The sequence below is a fragment of the Macrotis lagotis genome, chromosome 1, assembly GCF_037893015.1.
Source record: "Macrotis lagotis isolate mMagLag1 chromosome 1, bilby.v1.9.chrom.fasta, whole genome shotgun sequence".
Lineage (NCBI taxonomy): Eukaryota > Metazoa > Chordata > Mammalia > Peramelemorphia > Peramelidae > Macrotis > Macrotis lagotis.
The window spans coordinates 826,570,397-826,589,661 of record NC_133658.1 but is presented as its reverse complement, the minus strand read 5'-3'; the positions used below and the strand labels follow the sequence as shown (position 1 = coordinate 826,589,661).

At 37.0% G+C, this 19,265-nt stretch overlaps 1 protein-coding gene and 1 long non-coding RNA gene across 4 annotated transcripts in view; one reads left to right on the top strand and one right to left on the bottom strand.

Moving 5' to 3' along the window:
* RNASEH2B (ribonuclease H2 subunit B) overlaps positions 1-19,265 on the bottom strand; it is an 89,143-nt gene that overhangs the window by 41,158 nt on the left and 28,720 nt on the right. For all 3 annotated transcript variants that reach the window (XM_074217169.1, XM_074217168.1, XM_074217167.1), the window contains exons 2-5: positions 11,581-11,652; positions 9,668-9,775; positions 4,790-4,866; positions 933-1,050 (exon numbers count right to left, since the gene is read on the bottom strand). In XM_074217169.1, coding sequence (XP_074073270.1) covers positions 933-1,050; positions 4,790-4,866; positions 9,668-9,775; positions 11,581-11,652 — 375 coding nt within the window. The remainder of the gene's footprint in view (positions 1-932; positions 1,051-4,789; positions 4,867-9,667; positions 9,776-11,580; positions 11,653-19,265) is intronic.
* Positions 16,241-18,792, top strand: LOC141508498 (uncharacterized). Its single transcript, XR_012474448.1, has 3 exons — positions 16,241-16,590; positions 18,119-18,190; positions 18,579-18,792. It is a non-coding gene; the product is annotated as an uncharacterized LOC141508498 (long non-coding RNA).

Here is a 19,265-nt window from a genome sequence, read left to right as displayed (position 1 = left end):
AGGTATCTCATGGGACCCCAATGTTAAACTAATGTGCCATTGATATAAGGGCCTCCATAGGCTAAAATGTTTGGAGTGCAGCAAAGGTTTCTAGAAATACTGCATTACCACTGCCAACAGGCATGTGTATATGTTTTTAATTAAAAAAATATATATATATATATAAGTGGATTGGATTGGACAATAAGGAATGGTGGCAGTGTGTGTGTGTGTGTGTGTGTGTGTGTGTGTGTGTGTATGTGTGTGTGTGTGTGTGTGTGTGTGTGTGTGTGTAGGGGGTCATTGAGTTCACTTATGAAATTTATTGGTGATAAACCCTGACATTGGAAGATAGTCATACTTGATTAAAAAAACAAATAAATAACTTTCAAATGAAAGAACACACAAAGAGATTTTTTTAAATTATATTTATGAGCTCTTACAATTCACTTTTAATTTTTCAACAGGAAAGCTCATTTAATCCTCAATGCATTCTATGTTAAGCAGGGTAGAAATTATTACTCTGTTTTACAAGAATAAAGAAAGTGAGACACAAAGAAATGAAATAGACCCACTAAAGTTTATATAACTAGTTGATGACAGAGCTACAACTGGAAACTAGATCTTTTGATCCCCAGACCTTTGGAGGCAACTGACCACAGTACTTCCCATAAGGCCATATAATTCATCAGGAAATCGGGTTATCAAAGGAAAAACCAAAAACCAAACCTAAACATGGAAGGATAGTTAACATTCAGATATTAAATGTGTAATTAAGCTAAGAACTCTATCAATTAGGTACCAATATAGGTCATGGGCCTCTAGATAATGAGTTTTTGACCTGAGTTCACAACTTCTGTTTTTATTACATCAATAAAATGCTAATCCTAAGGTTACTACCTAACTAGAAGAGAGTAGTCTTTTGACTGACCACAGATCCTAAGTAGTCTTACCTTTTTCCTCTGTCACATGGTGAAGAAATAGTCCAAGATTAGTGCACTGCAACAGCATGGAACAGCTAGGAAATTCTGCATCTATCACAACTTGATCTAGTGGTTGAAACTTCCCTTGCTAAAAAAAAAAAAAAGATAAATCAATGGGAAAACATGTATTACTGTCAACATACAACCTTCCTCTCTCCCCAGTGAGGGATAATTAATAATAATAATAATAATAATAATAATAATAATAATAAATTGTATTACATTTTAATTGGCAACCTTTAACTAGGGAGGCAAAGAGTCAGAGGTGCCACATAATGAGTCTATGAATTGATTCCAGACTAACTATAAATAAAGCATTTTAAATATTATCTGCTTATGAAACACTATGACATAAAATTAACCTACTCAAAAACATAGAAATTCACTCAAAATGGGATGGAATAATAAAAGGAACTAGGGCAGGTGGGGGGGGGGGTGGAGGTAGCAATGAAGTGGCTGCTTTGGAGCATGGCAGAGGGTCTGTTGATACTAGTGAATTTCTGCCCACTGCATTCTACACCCACAACCTGCTGGAGGCAGGCCAACATCAGAACTTTCATTTGAATTCTGACTCCCCAGCAACCCAACTCCCTTTTCCAGAAAGAGTCCCAAAGGACAAAAGTGGCTAATGAGAATACAGCCCTGACTTTTCACCTCTGGGAAGTCAGTTCTAGTTCAGCCTGAAGTCCTAAATGAAGTGTTTTTTGGCAGGAAGTGCAGGGCAGAGCAGGGCTCTCAATTGGCCTCCTGCTTCTGCCAGGCAGAACTCCACAATACAACTTGCACACTAACTACAATATGAGCCTTCCCTTGAGGGAAAATTTCTAGGTACATGCTATCTCTGTAAGGACCAAAAAGTCTCTTGATTAGATAGGATGCCAAAAATCCCTTTGGGCAGAGCATTCAGAACCACAGACACAGACAACATTAGCACTGGGATGCATTCTTAGATCTGATCCCTAATCTTACAGAGGAAAGAACTGAGCTCCAGAAAAATTATGTGATTTCTCTCACACAGAGTTAGGAGCAGGGTCAAGTCTAAAACCCACGTTTTCTTATTCTCAGTACACCAAGACAATGCTTAAATAAACAACTTTAAAAAAAGAGTATTATTACATGAAGAAGATACTACCACTATAAAATAAATAAATAAATCTAGTGTTAAATATAAAGAATAGAATTAAAAGAGGGGCAACCTAGGTGGCACTGTGAATAGACTATTGGGCCTCAGGTCAAGAAGATTCATCTTCATGAGTTCAAATCTGGCCTAGATACTAGCTGTGTGACCCTGGACAAGTCACTTTAACCCCATTTACCCTAGTTTCCTCATCTGTAAAATGAGCTAGAGAAGGAAATGGCAGACCACTCCAATATCTTTGCCAAGAAAAACAAAAAGTTAGACATTGACTGAAAAACAAACAACAACTGATTAATTAAAAGAAAACAAAAGAGAATTTATAAGGAGATGTGCAGGGCCAATCATATGAAAATTCGGCTTGTGGAGATACATTTTATGTCCTAATATCTACAGACCCAAAGAGTTGGACTGAAGTTGGTACAGACACTTTGCACATCATCCCTTCTGAACTGATATCTATTTTCCCCCACTTCACTAATATGACAAGATATTGGAAATTTGCCAAAATCAATATAGGACTTGTTTTCTGTCTACCACATCCACTTGTTCACTTTAGCTCCCCATTTCTATTTTAGAGACAATTTCTTTTTAGCTCTGAGATACTGGTTTCCATTCTCTTTGGCTGGAAATATTAACATAGGACTTCTATAAGTTGAATCAAGAATGCTCACTGACCTCTCTGTTCGCCAAGGTAAGGGTTCTCTCCAATTTCATGTTGTAAAGAAAGGAGGTTGAAAATGTCTTGGATTCAATATCCTTCTTGTCACTCATGTGAAAAGCCTGGTTCTCAGAGGGCCAAAATCTTAAAGTGATTGGATTTCTATTCCTAGATCACCCATGTCTTTAGGTTTTGTTAGAATTTGCCAGACGTTGAATACCCAGATGGCTAGAAGGTAATCTTCTGTGTGTGTGTGTGTGTGTGTGTGTGTGTGTGTGTGTGAGAGAGAGAGAGAGAGAGAGAGAGAGAGAGAGAGAGAGAGAGAGACCTACCACAAGTCAGGGTTGGAATATAATGCTATAATTAACTAATTTGTTCACTCATTTCTTTCACCAAACCACCCCCCCCCCAAAAAAAAACCTGTAATGTGAGAATTTGCTAATGTTTTGAATATAACATTAGCTACACTTGGGACTGTTGTGAAAAAATGGTTATTTTCACTTATGTCAAAATAATTTCTGTAATAGGAAATTAATGGTTACATTAGAAAAGATCCTTATCACCCTTCCCTCTACCAAATGGAAAAAAGTTGAAAACTGAAAATATTGTCTAAAAACTAATTTTATGTCTAAAAACATTTTTGATAAAGGACTATCAAGTAAAGTTGGCTTGGGAAAGTGTTACTAGATTAAAGTGGTTTTGGCACCTTCCATTTCATTTAGCAAAGAATAGGAAGAAAGATGAGGAAGGGACTAAACATTTCTATTATGCTCACTAGGTTACAGGCACTGTTCTAACTGCTTTTTACAAGTATTATCCTCACAAAACCCTTCAAGTTAGGTGCTCTTATTATCCTTATTTTACAGTTGAGGAAACTGAGGCAAAGAAAAGGTAAATAATTTTCCTAGGGTCACATAGCTATTAAGTGTTCGTGGCTGAATTTGAATTCTGATCTTTCTGACTCTAGGTCAAGTACTCTAATCACTGGGCCACCAGCAGACTCTTTTTACACTTTCTCCCTAAGCACAGCCTAGACTAGAGGAAGGACCATGTCCTTCTGCATAGCAGAACAGCATCTTCTTTCCTTCATTGCTCACACGTACTAATCCCAAAAGCTTTGGTTACCTATTAGATCAGAAGAAAGGATGGTAATCATAAAATAACCTCACTAGTTTCAAAATAAGTGGGGAATGTGAAGAAAGGGAAAGGTCAGGCTATATTAATGAAAAGGCCATTCTTTTAAAGGATAAGGGGGAAGGAAATTTCATTGTTTTCAAGTGGTTCCAGAAACCTAAAAATAATTCCTAAAAAGTAAAGGAAGTTCTAAGGGAAAATCCTGTTTTAATAAAGAGCTAAGACCCACTTTCAAATATATTAATTGCTTATGCCTTGAGTACCAAAAAACATTTTATCCTTTTGAGAAGTCACAGTTTCAGTGAGATAGTAAGTTGCTTTTGGAAAGTCTCTTTTTCTTGATGGAAAGAAAGAAAATGTCAGTTTAGCCTTGATAACAAATGTTAAAAGAGTATGACCCCAACCAAAGAGGCTTCAGAATACAAGCATCAGTGAAGGTATCCCATCTCAATAAATGCATTCTGAATCTCCATTCTTTCTATTGTCTTCCTGAGTAAGAAAGTGAGTTTCTCTTTTCCTTGCTGAATTCTCCCCAAGGATACTGTTATTTTCTTGACATCTAAATCATACTTCTTCAAATCTATCAAGTGTTTTATAAAAAAATTTCATTGCTTAGTCCTTATAGGACTCTAGTGGGGGTACACAAAGAGGTGAAAGTGACTGGCTGAAGGTCACATAGCAAGTTAGTGGCTGAGGCTGGATTAAAACTCAGGCCCTGGGGGCTCTGAGCCATGAATCCGTCCCAGAGTACATGCTGTACATTTTTATGATCATGAAATTAAATCTGAAGTTTTTGGAAACTACATTTTGGAATAATTAAAAGAGGAGGGGGTGGGGTTGAACAGAGCATTGTATTCTTTCCCTTAACCACTTAGTGTCCCAAACAGGGAAACGTACCTCTTTCTCAGCTTTTATAAGATAGTACAGAATCATAAACAAAGGATCCATTGGTGTTAAAAGTAAAAGGCGACCATCTGCAGATTGAAAAGGAGAAAAAAAATTAAACACATTGAATTGCCTGTTCTAGCATCTTCAAGGTGCAAATCAATCACTAAAGTACATATATATATATATATTTTAAAATCTTCCATGTTAAATCAGTGAATTTGTGTGTGTGATTCTGGATAGGCAATATGTGGCATTAAACAGTCTGGATCGCCTCAAAAAAAAATTCTCTTGTGTCTGTGTGAAAAGAAAGAGAAATCTATTGAAATCTACTGTTAATTTTCTATTTATTTGTTTAAAAAATCACTTTATACAGAGATGAGGCAACGCAGGAAAAGAAAGAGGCCAGAATGACAGAACTCATGTTACCAAACAAACAGCTGAAGATGGAAACAAGAGGATTGGTCCATGAAGTGGTCTGTGATTCACTGAGCTTCTGAAGGTGGGGGCAGCTATATGGAACAGAGTATCACACCAAGAACACGAGGGTTCACTGACAGGCTCACACTGACCAAGAGAAAGAAGTAGGGTCAGAAACACAGTGGAAGGAAAATGACAGAGAAATTCCAGAGAATGGTAGCATTATAGGATAAGGCAGAAGCCATGAAGGAAATTTTCTGTAAGTCGAGACTCTTTTAGTGATAGGCAATCAAAGCAGAAAAAAATTCAATAACTTAACCTTGCATGCTACCTCTCCTCAAACTACTGCATCTCCCGCCAAACATCCTAAATTCATGAAAAATCTTTAAGAAAGGAGAAGAAACTACACAGAACTCATCTACCCTTCCATGGATGGAGGATTTGGTACCAATAGATTAGTGAGAATGAGTCAGAATGGAAGACCTTAGAGTCCTTCATTGTCTATGTATCCTGGACCCTCGGGCAAGTTAAGCCTATGGACCCTTTTCTCATAATAATGTTTTCAAATGTGAAAAATAATACACAGTTTGATTAAAAAAGAAATTAATTCTACTGAAATAGTTATAATTGTTAAAAGTTCATATATCTTTTTTAATTAAAAAAAGAAGAAAAATATATGTAGACACCCCATACACATATATGATGTGTATATATGTGTGTGTATGTACATATATATATACACACACACACATACACATGTGTGTTTATATATCTTATTTATACATGGACAGGTATGTATGTATGTATGTATGCAAGTAACTATAAGTGCACATCCATATACATGGGGTTCTCCAAAAATTTCAATGAGGTTGTAAAGTGTACTGAGACTTCTGGGACACGTGTGTGTGTGTGTGTGTGTGTGTGTGTCCATTTTACAGTAAGCAAGAAACTAAAGGAAAGAATTTCATACTTTGGCATTGCCTGATTATTCCAAAAAATCTGGAAAAACAGCTTATAAAAATAACCTTATCAGAAGCACTAAGTTTATTTTACATATGGCATCCACTGTATTCAAAAATTAAGAACAGGTTTCCCAGCCTGAAAACAAAATCCAGGTGGCTAGTCCTCTGAACAACAATTTCTTCAGGGGAAAGAAAGAAAAAGAAAGATGGAAAAACAGGAAAGAGAAAGAAAGCCAGACCGAAGGAAGGAAGGAAGGAAGGAAGGAAGGAAGGAAGAAAGGAAGGAAGGAAGGAAGGAAAGAACCTTGAAACATGAATAATGCAGTCAAAATGATCTCATTGTCATTTCTGTTGTGTCTGACTCTTCATAACCTCATTTGGGGTTTCTTGGTTTTCTTGACTGGAGTGGTTTTTCATTTCCTTTTCCAGATGAGGAAACTGAGGCAAGCAAGGTTAAGTCACTTGCCTAGGGTCACATACCTATTAAATATCTGAGGTCAGATTTGAACTTGGGAGATGAGTCTTTCTGATTCTAGATTTGGTGCTCTATCAACTGCATATCTAGCTGTCTTCCAAATGATCTGCTGCTTTTTGAGACTGTCTAGTTTCATTCTGGATTTCAAGGTAGCTGATATCCGAAGTAGGCCTCAAAATGTGACTAAATGAATGACATTCCATGAAGCAGCAAACACTACACAATGCTTTTTGCCCATTTCAAAGAGACAAAATTCCTCTCACATGCTCAGTGACAAACAACTAAGATTTTATAACCTCCATGCAAATTTGAATCTCATCTTCTGAACTATAGCATGAATTAGGGAGAGAAGAGATGAGACCTTCAATGGATAACAAGGAATCAAATGCATTTTTATCATGACTTTAGAACAGGACTTCTTAACCAATGGGTCCAGGGGTTTCCTCAGATAGGAAAAAAACGTGTGTGTGTGTGTGTGTGTGTGTGTGTGTGTGTGTGTGTGTGTGTGTTTATTTCAAGATAATTTGTTTCTTTTTTAATTCTAAGTATTTAATATTACATATTTAAAATAATATTCTGAAATGGGGATATAATTATTCTGGGCTAATATTATTTTGCCAAAGGGGTCCATGATACACACATAAAAGAACCTTAAGAACCTCTGTTCCAGAAAGAAGTCAAGATCTTAGGATCATAGATTCCAAGAATAAAGGCAGCTTTAAAGTTCAGAGTCTGACACTCAGTTCATGAAGGATGAAACAGAGACATCAAGAAATGACTTTATTTACCCAGGATCCCACAGCTAGTAAGTATCTGAGGTGGGACTTGAACCCAGGCTTTTGCTGACTCTCAGTCCAGTGTTCCACTATTGGCCATGATGATTCTTGAGACCAATTTTTCTTAAGAACAAGTCAGGGGTGGGAGAGGGAAGTAAGATCAGGGGAAAAATTATAAAACTCAAAATAAATAAAATCTTAAAAAAAAAGAATAAGTTGGAGGGGCAACTAGGTGACACAGTAGATAGAACACGGGCCTTGAAGTCAGGAGGACCCGAGTTCAAGTCTGGCCTCAGATACTTAATAGTGACCTAGCTGTGTGACCTTGGGCAAGTCACTTAACCCCACTGCTTTGCCAAAAAAAAAAGTCACATTGGCAAGGAAAAGAGAAGATATTATAAGTAAATAGAGAAAAAATATTCTTTGATAAGAATAGACACATGAGAAGACTGAGTCACACAAGCTGACTTCTTGTCACAAGAATTTACTTCTTAGATTCTTCTTCCCCTTCTTCTCACTCACTTCTCCTTTCCCATTAAAGACTGACTGGTTTTTAGTAAAGACTGACCCATGAAGAAAGGAGCCACCCAGTTGAATTCTCCCAACATTTCCCTCCAAAAAACTTAAAATAAATCCTCAAATAAGATTTTGTAGTGGGAGAGTCAACAGAAGGTCAGAGTGAGACAGTTTTCCAACCTAGGATAACTTCAGAAGGTTAGTGGGGTCGGCCAAGGGCAGAGCAGCAGCAATCTTGAGGTGGCAATAACGGCAGCAACCCAAAGACAACAGTAGGGGGTTGGAAGGATGGTCAGAAAGAGATTTCAGGGGACCCTTTGCTGGCACTGGAAACAGTGGGCTCTGACTGGCAACTTTAATGCCCATCTATAGATTTAGGTCACCATTCCAGGGAGAACACTGGTGGCCAGTCATGAGGGAGCAGGGGCCCTAGTGACATCCACAAGGTGGAGAGGAGCACCCATGCTTGTGGGGAGCCAGTCAAAGGGAAAGAAGAGGCCATTTTCAGAAGAAATAATCAAAGTTAACTACAGGTATATAAAAAAATGCTCTAAATCACTACTGATTAGAGAAATGAAAATTACAACTCTTGAGGTACCACCTCACATCTGTCACTAATAAGCTGTTGGTGAAGCTGCGAACTATAGCAACCATTCTGGAGAACAGTCTTTAAGTGTACAAACTCTGTGATCCAACAATAAACACTACTACTACATTTGTAACCCGAAAAGATCAGGAAAAAAGGAAAAGAACTATATGTATAAAAATATTTGTACACATCTGACATAAACCTATGTCACTTTTTCCAATGGCAAAGAATTGGGAATTGAGGGGATGCTCACCAATTGAAGAATGGCTTAACAAACTAGGGCACATGATTGTGATGGAGGACCATTGTGCTATAATAATGGGAGCTTGGTTTCAGAAAAAAAAACACAGCAAGCTCTATATGAATGGATGTGAAGTGAAAGGGAGAATAACTGGGAGATTACTGTTCACAGTAAACAGCAATATTGTACTGATGGTCAACTGTGAAAGATGGCTACCTTTATCGATACAATGATCAAGCTAATTCCAAGTAGTCATGAGGAAAAAATTCTACTCACCTCCAGAGAGAACTAATGAACTCTGAATGTAAATTGTCTAATTTTCCCTCGTTTTCTTTTTTGTTTTTGGGATATGGCTATTATAGAAATATATTTAGTATGATTTCACATGTATAGTTGATATCACTTTGTCCTCAGAGTAAATGGAAGGGGAGGAGAGAATTTGGAACTCAAAATTTAAAAAGAAAATATTAAAAGATAAATAATAATAATACCAAGTAAGAGTGAATTTTATCCCTTTTTCCACCCACATGCCCTACCCTGCCTCCACCCTCAAGGAGTTGTTAGTATTTCTTAAATACACATTCTGAAGGAAAGAGGGTTACTAAATTGTTTATACTCCTGCAAGTGAGAGAGAGTCAACATGTTTCCATGAACACAATGGTACATATTCATGCTTTCAGATAAATTATACTGCTGACCAAGAGAAGGCAAGTTTCTAGCTTCAAAAGGTAATTAAAAGACATAGATATTACTCAAAACATTTTCAGTGCTCTGAATTTTCCTACCAATTGAGCTGATGGAGTGCAGCTATGCATTGGCCACTTGTCCACAGCTGCACATTCAAATGAAGAAATAACATCACCTCATATTCTTAGTTAAAGTGAAGGGGAGGCATGCACCCTATAACTCACCATGTTGAACTGTCTGACCTATAAACCAAGAATGGCACTCTTCATGGAAAGCTTTGACTTCCAACAGCTGCTGCACACTGGTATCAAACAAGTAAAGGGCTGCTTCCCCTGTTAAAAGAAATCTGTTTTGTATTTGTAAGTTTTCACAAAAAATCAAGACTGCCCAATGGTTCTGAGGAATTCCTAATATATGCATCAACATACATAGATACCTTCTCTATAAACTGTAATTCCAAAGAAAGCTTATAGCTATTATATACAGATGCTTGTTTTCCAGTTCTGTAATCCCTACTGAACTTCAACCAATAAATATAAAGTGCGAATAATTTATCTTAACTGCTGCAAGGTCTTTGATTCAAACCTACATCGGATCAGGAGGGAAATTCCATTTCTAATCTAAACAAGAGTGTAATGGGAGGGTCTGATGAGATACAGCTGAAGCAGGGGGGGCTCAGGTGCAGCTTGCAGCTAGGCTCCAACAGAGACAAATCTTGTGGACCCTGTGGGTCAGACCTGGACATTAAAAGGTGATCTTTTTCCTAAGGTCCCTAGTAGGTTTAGTCTTCATTGCAACCATTTTAGCATTAAGGGTTTCTTTAATATAGAAGGGAGGAGGAGAACAGGAGAAAAAATGGACAATGTATATGTAGCAAGCTGTATGTTTTACATTTGAATTCACAAACGATTTCTCTTATTCAAACCTGTTTCAGACGCATATATGGAAAGGGCAGGAAAAATTATTTTCCTCTGTTGTTCATGTAAATCTCAGGTTAAACTAAATTTTAACACTATAGATAGATTATTTTACATATCTACAGGCTCTGATTTGCACTTGTGCTACATTTTGGAGGAACTTTAATTAATAAATGATAAAATTCCTCCTACAAAAGTGGGAGGAATTGTGGCAAAATTCTCAGGCCAGTCACTGAATTCTGAAGGACATGCCCTTATCTGGAAAAGGTACCTTTTTTCCCCCTTTTGTGTTTCTTCACAGAATTATCAGCTTTTTTTTTTTCAACTAAATGCTATTTGAAAAATAAGAAAAGCATCTGTTGCTTTTGACTTACCATAAAGTTGTCATAAGAAACTTATGGAACTTAACAGTAAAAGGTACCAGATAAAGAAAATGAATTTCATAAAACACCATTCTCATTCATATTTATCTGATAAATCATTTAAGATTAAATTAGTATAGTTTTACTTCACATATTATAATATGCCTGTAAAATTTTAAGAATATTTAAGATATTAATAACACAGAAAGTGCACTGGATTTGCAATTATAATAAAATTTCCTCCAATGGCATACATTTCTCTCTCTACCCCACAATATGTTTTTAATTCAAGGTAGATCATCATCTACTGACAAGAAAAAAGATACTATTCTTTGGACTGAATAAAATATGAAAAAGAGAGCTAAAAATGAAAATACTAAAAAACCTGGCATGTCAAGTGAAACCCTCTCTTTTCCCTTTGATTGTTTATTTTACTTTTATGGCTAAGATGAATATGAATGAAGACTAACTTTGGATACCACCCTAAGAAAAGTTGGCCTAAGGATTCCAAAGAAAATTAATGCATTTAAAAGAAGTCAAACTTGCTACTTTTTTGTGCTGCCAATATTTCTGATGAAAGAACAGTTTCACTGATTAAAATTATAAGAAGAAATCAGGATTGTTTACACTGAATGAACTAGTTGGCGTGACCAGGAAAATCTCTGGCATGTTTCTTTCACACTGGTGTTACCATCTTAATTTTAAAGGTTATTCTCAGAAAGGAAGAACCAAAGTCATGCATGTACACAAACACCTAAATTTTTGTTTAGCCATGGGAAAAAAAAAGCAAAAAGAAAACTCAGATAATCATTTACATCATGGAAAATAAGCCCAACACCAACACACAAGATAACTTGCCTGTACATGGATTACGCAGTCTTGTAAACACAGGTCCATTTTCAGTTTTTCCTGGAAGATCAGTAATAGATTCTGAAAAGGAATGATGAACTTATAAACTTAAGAGAACCATTCTATACTGCACATTTTATATACGTTATTCAATTTCTTCAACAACAAAAAATTATTATGCGTTGGGGGTGATGTCTTTGTTAAGTCATTTCAAGTTGTTCCAATCCTTTGTTACACCTTTTGGGGTTTTCTTAGCAAAGATACTGAAGTGGTTTGCTAATTCCTACTCAAATTCACTTTATAGATGAGGAAACTGAGGCAAACAGGGTTGGATGACTTGTCCAGGGTTATACAACTAGTAAGTGTCTTGAGCTGGATTTGGATTCAGGTCTTTCTGACTCTGGGCCCTGATACTCTACCCAGTTACTGGAATCAATTCAAGAAGTATTTATTAGGTACAGATTATGTACAAAGTGATAAGCACACAAAAAATGAAAATGAAACAATCCCTAACCTTAAGGGAATCTCATCTTGCTGGATAGATCACAGTTATGACACCTGCTCTAAAGGAATGAATGACCTAGAACAGGAAAGAAGATACATGAAAAAAAATGATAATACAAAATAGGATAGAATTTAGAATATATTTCACAAGAAAGAAATGTTTCTGATGAGAGGCTTAATTAAGAAGTCTTTCCTGACTAGGAAATTTAGGGGAAAGCTTTAAGGAGGGGTGGAAGAAGTGATATTCCATCTGGGCCTTATAAGACAGGAAGGATTTCATTAGGGGAGAGAGTAAGGGGTGGGGCTGGAGGTGAGGGGTATCCTAGGGATGCAGCATGATCAAATATGTATCATGTTTGGAATCAAGACACCTTCAAGGCAATTTAGGCCACAGCACCTCCTCATTTCCCCAGAGGAGTTAAGTGACTTGCCAAGATCACAGGCAGCAAAGTCAGGATTCAAATTCACATCCTGTGACCCCAACCTGTACTTGCTTGACTGTTCCACCTTGGCTAGAGTCTATAACCCACAAAGAGCAGGGGGTGTGAGAGAAGCTTGGAAAGTCAGCTTGTTTCCAGATTGTTGGGATTAGTAAAAAGTTTATTTGGTACAGGAAGACATTGAAGGATTTTGGAACGGAGGAGGGTGCAACAATCAGATGAATGCCTATTCTATCAGCAACGTATGGGAGAGATTGTTTTAAAACTCAAGACTTTAACCCTGTTACCCTGAAACCATATGGGTAATTCTGTTGCTGTTCAGTCTTTTTTCAGTCATGTCTGACTCTTCCTGATCCCATTTGGGGCTTTCTTGGCAACGATAATGGAGGAGTTTGTCATTTTCTTCTCCAGCTCACTTTACAGATGAGGAAATTGAGGCCAAAAGGGTTAAATGACTAAGGGTTAAATGACTTGTCCAGGGTCCTACAGCTAGTAAGTGTCTGATGATTCTCCTTGACTTCAGGTTTGGCACTGTCTATCCACTGCCACACCAAGTTGCAAAATTTTGGAACAAAGAAGTAAAAAATTTTAATCTGTAGTTTTCAATTTTCCCATTCTCAAAAATCACAAAACAGAAGTATACAACTCCTCCCTGCCCCGCTTTTCCCCCTAAAACTATTTTATTTTGAATTACTTCAATATTAAATTTTTAAATTCTCATGCCTATTCTTACAGATTAGCCAAAAAAAAAAAAAAAACAACTGAAATTAGGCAGAAGTAATGATGAAAGCAACTTAGAAATTTTCTAAATAGAATTCCTAACCAGACTGATCTAATTAATGAGACCCACCAATCTGGGTCTCAATTGGGATCTTTAAAAACTATTATGTTGGAAGATTTCCTTCCACTAAACTGACCTCTAAGGACAATTCTCCTTCCCAGCTCTAAAATATCTTTATGATTCTGCATTCAGGGAACTGACTGAATGAACTGGGCTGCTTCAGATTCCCAGCTGCCAGCCCCATCAGGATTCCATTATACTATGTAAGACAGAATCTTCTATGTTATTAACCCCAGTAACCCTTAGTGAGGCAAGTGGCTAAATGTACAAAGCACTGATACCCAAGTAAAGAGTGACCCTTTATGAAACAATTCTCTGCTTGAACGAATGATTTGGGATAGAACTCTTTTAAACAGCAATGCCTCTGAGTGCAGTGAAATGTTTCCATTTACACACAGTCTTTTCAAGATCGTGCAACTACATAACCTCCAACAGCATTCTATTTTCTTTTGTTGAGCCAGATTTTTTTTTGGAGGTAGAAGGGAGTATAGGGAAATGGAGCAGGGGCTGGGAAATGTCTGAACCTGGAGAGAGAGTGTTAGATTAATTCAAATCCTGTTTCAGACATGTACCAACTGTGTGACTATGGACAAAACTCTTCTCTCATCCTCAGTTTCCTCATCTATAAAATGGGGATAAGGAATAGATTTTTACCTTGCAAAGCTATTGTTAGAATCAAATGACTTAGTGTGTATGGCACTCTGCAAGCACAATTTAAATGTCAGTCATCATGGTCATTCACCTAATGGAATTGTGACTATGTTTACTGATAACCCTAGGGTTAAAGTTTCTACAAACTAAAGTTGAGATCTTTGATTTTTTTCAAAGCAGAGCTAGGTCCAGTAATACTGGAGCAGCAAGGAAAGGAAATGCACTGTCATTCTCATTCATATTCTGTCTGTCTGTCTGTCTCTCTCTCTCCCTCCCCCATCTCTCTCCCTCCCTCCCTCTCCCCCTTCCTGCCTCCCCACTCTCTACAGTATGGACTGATTAAAAGCAAAACTTATGGAGAAGAAATATTAAAAAATGTAAATTATTATTAAAAATTCATAGGCCTCCCCCACTTCTGCCTCCAAATCTGTCTTTTGATATAAGGCCTGAGTCAGAAAGGGGGAAAGCTGGTGTCCGAATGCAGTGTGCAAAATCAGGATTTTTAAAACTTTTATCAGCAGTTTTTCTACTTCCTGAAAAATGCATGACAAAAGATCACCCATTTAAAAGTCTGGAGGCAGAAAGGAATATTAAGAGGTAAAAGAACAAGAGACACAAAACCAAAACTCTCAGCCAGGCAGGTGAGGGAGGACAAAGGACCTACTGGGGGAAAAGGTCCCTTCCCTACTTAGTTGAACCTCCCCTCTTTCTAGGGCTTTAAACCCCAAAGGTGGGGGCCTGCTTCACAGATATAAGCTAAGTCTATTGTCATAAAAGTGCTCTGTCCAGCAAATTACTTTGCATTTAATAGTTAATAAGGTCCTTGAGTAGGATAGTTTCATTTTTTGGAGGGAGGGGTGGTGGTGGTGGTTCTGTATGATCAACATCTTACTAGAGCCTTGAATATAGTGGGAACTTAATGTTTTTTTAATTTAATTAAGAAAACAAAATGCCAACTCAAAAGAGATCTTGATAAAAGACCACTTTGCAGTCATGACAAAACATTGGATAGAGTTTTCTTTTTAATGTTAAGAAACATATTACTATCACAATAAAGTAAAAATTAGTATCTAACAGCATCAAATGTCAAAAAGATTCAATAAAAAATGGTCATTCAGCAATTGAATCTTATATCTAGGGAAATTACCTTTTTTCTGTATAGATACTTTTGAAAGTTTAAAAAAGACTGGACTACTAAAAAAGTTGTTGATTATAACTTTAATTTCTCCTCTATCAAAATAGCATCCCCCATGTGAACTTTGTCCAAGTCAGAAATAAGATAAGAACAAACAAGTTAAACTACATAAAATTTTAAAATCTTAAATTCCTCTTTTAAGCTTGGGATATGTACTTAACTGCTTGATAAGAGTCCTGATCCGACTCACCCTTTCCCAAAATGCTGGGGGGGAAGGGAGAAAAACTCTTTCATAGGGCTTGGAGGTTAGACAAATGTCATAATAAAAGATAAAGGGAACAAAGTAAAAACGAACCAGCTGTCAAAAGAATCCTGGCAATATTTCCTGCTAAAAGACAGACATATTCATTAATCCATCCATCCCTAAGGGTATTAGTTGATGAAACTACATCCAAAAAACCACCAAAGAACTCAACACCCCCAAGAAGTACAGGGTTTGCATTTTAACATGACCTTTCCTACTAAAATTTTAAAGTGCTATAAAAAATACTATTGCAAGTTAAGCCACATCATTATCTTTCTTGCAGAAAAGGAAAACCAATCTATGTACCCTTTATACTCTGGACCCCAAATTCCTTGATATAAGGTTGGAGGCTGTGGCGGTAGCTGCCTTTTATTGCCAAGGACACCAGGGTGTCCAAAGAACTCTATCACTAGCCCCAAAACCATCTGGAGCCAGAGTTCCAGCCACAGCAACAGCAATAGAATGTTTCTATCTGAAAAGGAGAACACCATTGTGGTCCAAGATAAATAAGTCAAGCATCCTTTCTTCCTCCAGCCAACACTGACAATACCTCAGGACCTTATCCTTTTCTACCCAGTGCATCTCATATGCTGTTCCTACCCTTCTTTCAACCTTCTTTCCAAAATGTATTGTACAAGAATCCCTGTTCTACACCAGAGGGGCCACCACTATCAGTGGAAGCAGACCCAGCTTACCCTACAAGAAGAGTGGATAAATTGGGAGGAAGGAAGAATAGAGATAGTTTCTAGCCTGAGTTAATAAGATTAATGCATTTTCCCATAGTAATACTATCACCTATAGAGACTAAGAGGTAACTGAGGAAAGTATACTGAACTTGGCATCTTCTAGGTACATTACTTGTGAAACAGACTTTTGTGGATTCTTAAGGAATGCAATCTAATAATTATTGTTTATGTGAAGGAAATGGTCCCATATTTCCATCTGTTAAGAAAAAAAATGAGTAAACTCTTGGAAGACAATTCATTTGTCAGAAGGCAAAGAATTTTGTAAAGCACACTCTAGGAAAATATTCCTCAAAATGGTGAAATAATGAAAAACTTTAAGGCTAAAAAGCCTAATTCCAGTAATCTGAAAAATTCATAACACTGGGCAAATGATATGTAACTATGAATTTCAGAAAGAGGTGAGTTTTATGGTAATTCTTCTTAGAGTTCTGGGGTTCTTAATTTAGCCTTTGTAAACTTTCGAAAAAAGATTTTATAACTGTAACTTTTATGATTATGTTACAATTCCAGACTCATATCCTTTGATAAAATAATATAAACCTTTTAAATATAATCATCTTTCAATAATTGTTTTCTTTGAAAATTGGTTTTCTTTTTTTTTTTTAATTTTATTTTGTTTTGCAAGGCAATTGGGGTTAAGTGGCTCGCCCAAGGCCACATAGCTAGATAATTATTAAGTGTCTGAGGGCAGTTGAACTCAGGTCCTCCTGACTCCAGGGCTGGGGCTCTATCTACTGTACCACCTGGCTGCCCCAGATAATTGGTTTTCTTAGTAATCCTATGTATTCTATTTCATACTTTTAAAAACATAATTTCAAGGACAGGCTTTACTGGGTTGCCGAAGGGATCCATAAACATAACAGAAAAGTTTAAGAACCCGTGCAAGACATGTTCTCTTACAAAAGGAAAACAAGTTAGATTCAAGATTTTTCTTTTAATGATGAAGAAAGTAGCATATCAGTGACAGCAAATGACCTGATGGTTTCATTCTCCACAAAGTCCTGTCATCTGTGGTTCTTCACCTCTACATCTAACTCATCTTTTTTAACCACTTCCTAAGATGCAAAGGGACGACCATTTCCTCTGACTGAGCTCTCTGTAAAGCTCTAGTTATAAATGTCTTTTATCTTCCACTGCATGTCTCCAGGAGTCATATGTTAACAGAGCCCAATCTGCAATCTACCCTCTTTCTAGAACATTAAGACACGGAACATGGGGGGGGGGGAGAAAAAAAAACCCTAGATAAATAGATGATTATTTTTCTTGACACAAGAACTTTAACGAAAATGTGTGTCTGTGTGTAATGAGGATAACAACTGTGTCAAGTGAGAAACAAATGTTAAATTCCATTTCTTACAGCCTGAATCTCATTTCCTGAATTCACCTCACTCCAAAAACCACAGCTCAAAAGCTCTGCAGTGTAAAACCTGTCCTGACATGGCTACTGGCTACTTTCCTCTAACACCAACATCCCAAACTTGTTACTGCTATCCACCCCAGTCCTGGCCCCCAAGCCTCTAAAGTTGGCAGAATAAAGAAATAGATACACAACCAGGCAGATACACAGAAAGAAATTTATACACACACACACACACACACACACACACACACACACAATCCATGAGAATCTTACACCAACCCTGTATGGCAAGGGTTCTTAACCTGGGGTCCATGAACTTTTATAAAGAGATAGCCATAGATATATACACATACATATGAATATATATATTCATATATATATATATATATACACATACACACATATACATGTATTTAGATATATGTATATGTAAATATACACACTTATGCACACACAAACACATACATACATGCACATAAAATATCATAGTTACTATAATTCAATATAATTGGCCTGACACATAGTAGACAATAAATAACTAGATTATTTTATATTATGTATTTTAGAACATTATTCTGAGAAAGGATCCACAGATCCATTCATCAGACTACCAAAGGGAGTTGAGTCCCTACTATCAGGTAAGTTTTATAGGTCCTATTATTCCCCTTTTTACAGAAGAGGTTAAGTGGTTTGGGGAGTTAATTTGTTGTCCACAGTCACAGTTAGGAAGGATCTGAGTGAAATCTTAACCCACTTGTCCTGACTGCTAACCCAATAAGCCACCCACTATGGCCCCCTGGAGTTGCATTTGACAGGAACTTCAATTTCTTGAAACTTAAGAAGGGGGAAATATAATTTATACCAAAGTACAGAAAATAAAGCATAGGTTTGATTCTCAACTCTGTGGTCCCTTCTCAAAAGAGGTGTTTTTCATGTAAGTCTAAATTGATTGGGGTTGTTTTCTAGTTCACTTTGATATGAATGTAGTTACCAATTAATGAAAACTCAAATTCTTCAATTTGGCAGGTCCTTTCATCTCTCTTCTGAGTAACACAAAATTTTCTCCATATCATGTAAAAGTTGAGAGTCACTGGAGTTCTTCAGAGTTGGCAGCCACCTCTGCCAAGGATCCTTATGGCTTGGCAGCCCTGACCATTTGCTCATGACCCTGTCTGATTTTTGGCACATGGAAGATTAGCTCAGAAAACATGCCAACGGCTCCAGAGAAGAAAAAGCAAAGTTTCCCCTAGAAGAGTTCATTTTCTTTTCAAACAACACACAGAGGATTTTCAGATTCCTGAAGAAAGTTCCAATGAAAATAAGATATATGACCCCCACCTCCCCTTTATTTTTTAAGATGATCATTACTGTGTTTATTACAGTCACTCACACCAAAGGGGATCAGGGTTACATTTTGATTCAAGACTTCTTTAGTCATTAAAATGTATTCAGACATGTGCTTCCCTCTAGCCTGATCACTGTGATACTGTGTTGGAAATACAAGGGCACACTCATATAATGCATGCAAGAAAAAATCAGCATAATCCTCAAGTTACATATGTAGCTTCCAGGAATGTTAATTTAAGTAATGACTATATGCTTTCCCCTTTCCCAAGTATCAGGGCTTCCATCAAACAGATCTGGGTCATTTTCCTTGCTCTGGGGGTTCTTCACTCCTTCAAAGACCATATGAGGCACATCATTTTCGGCAAG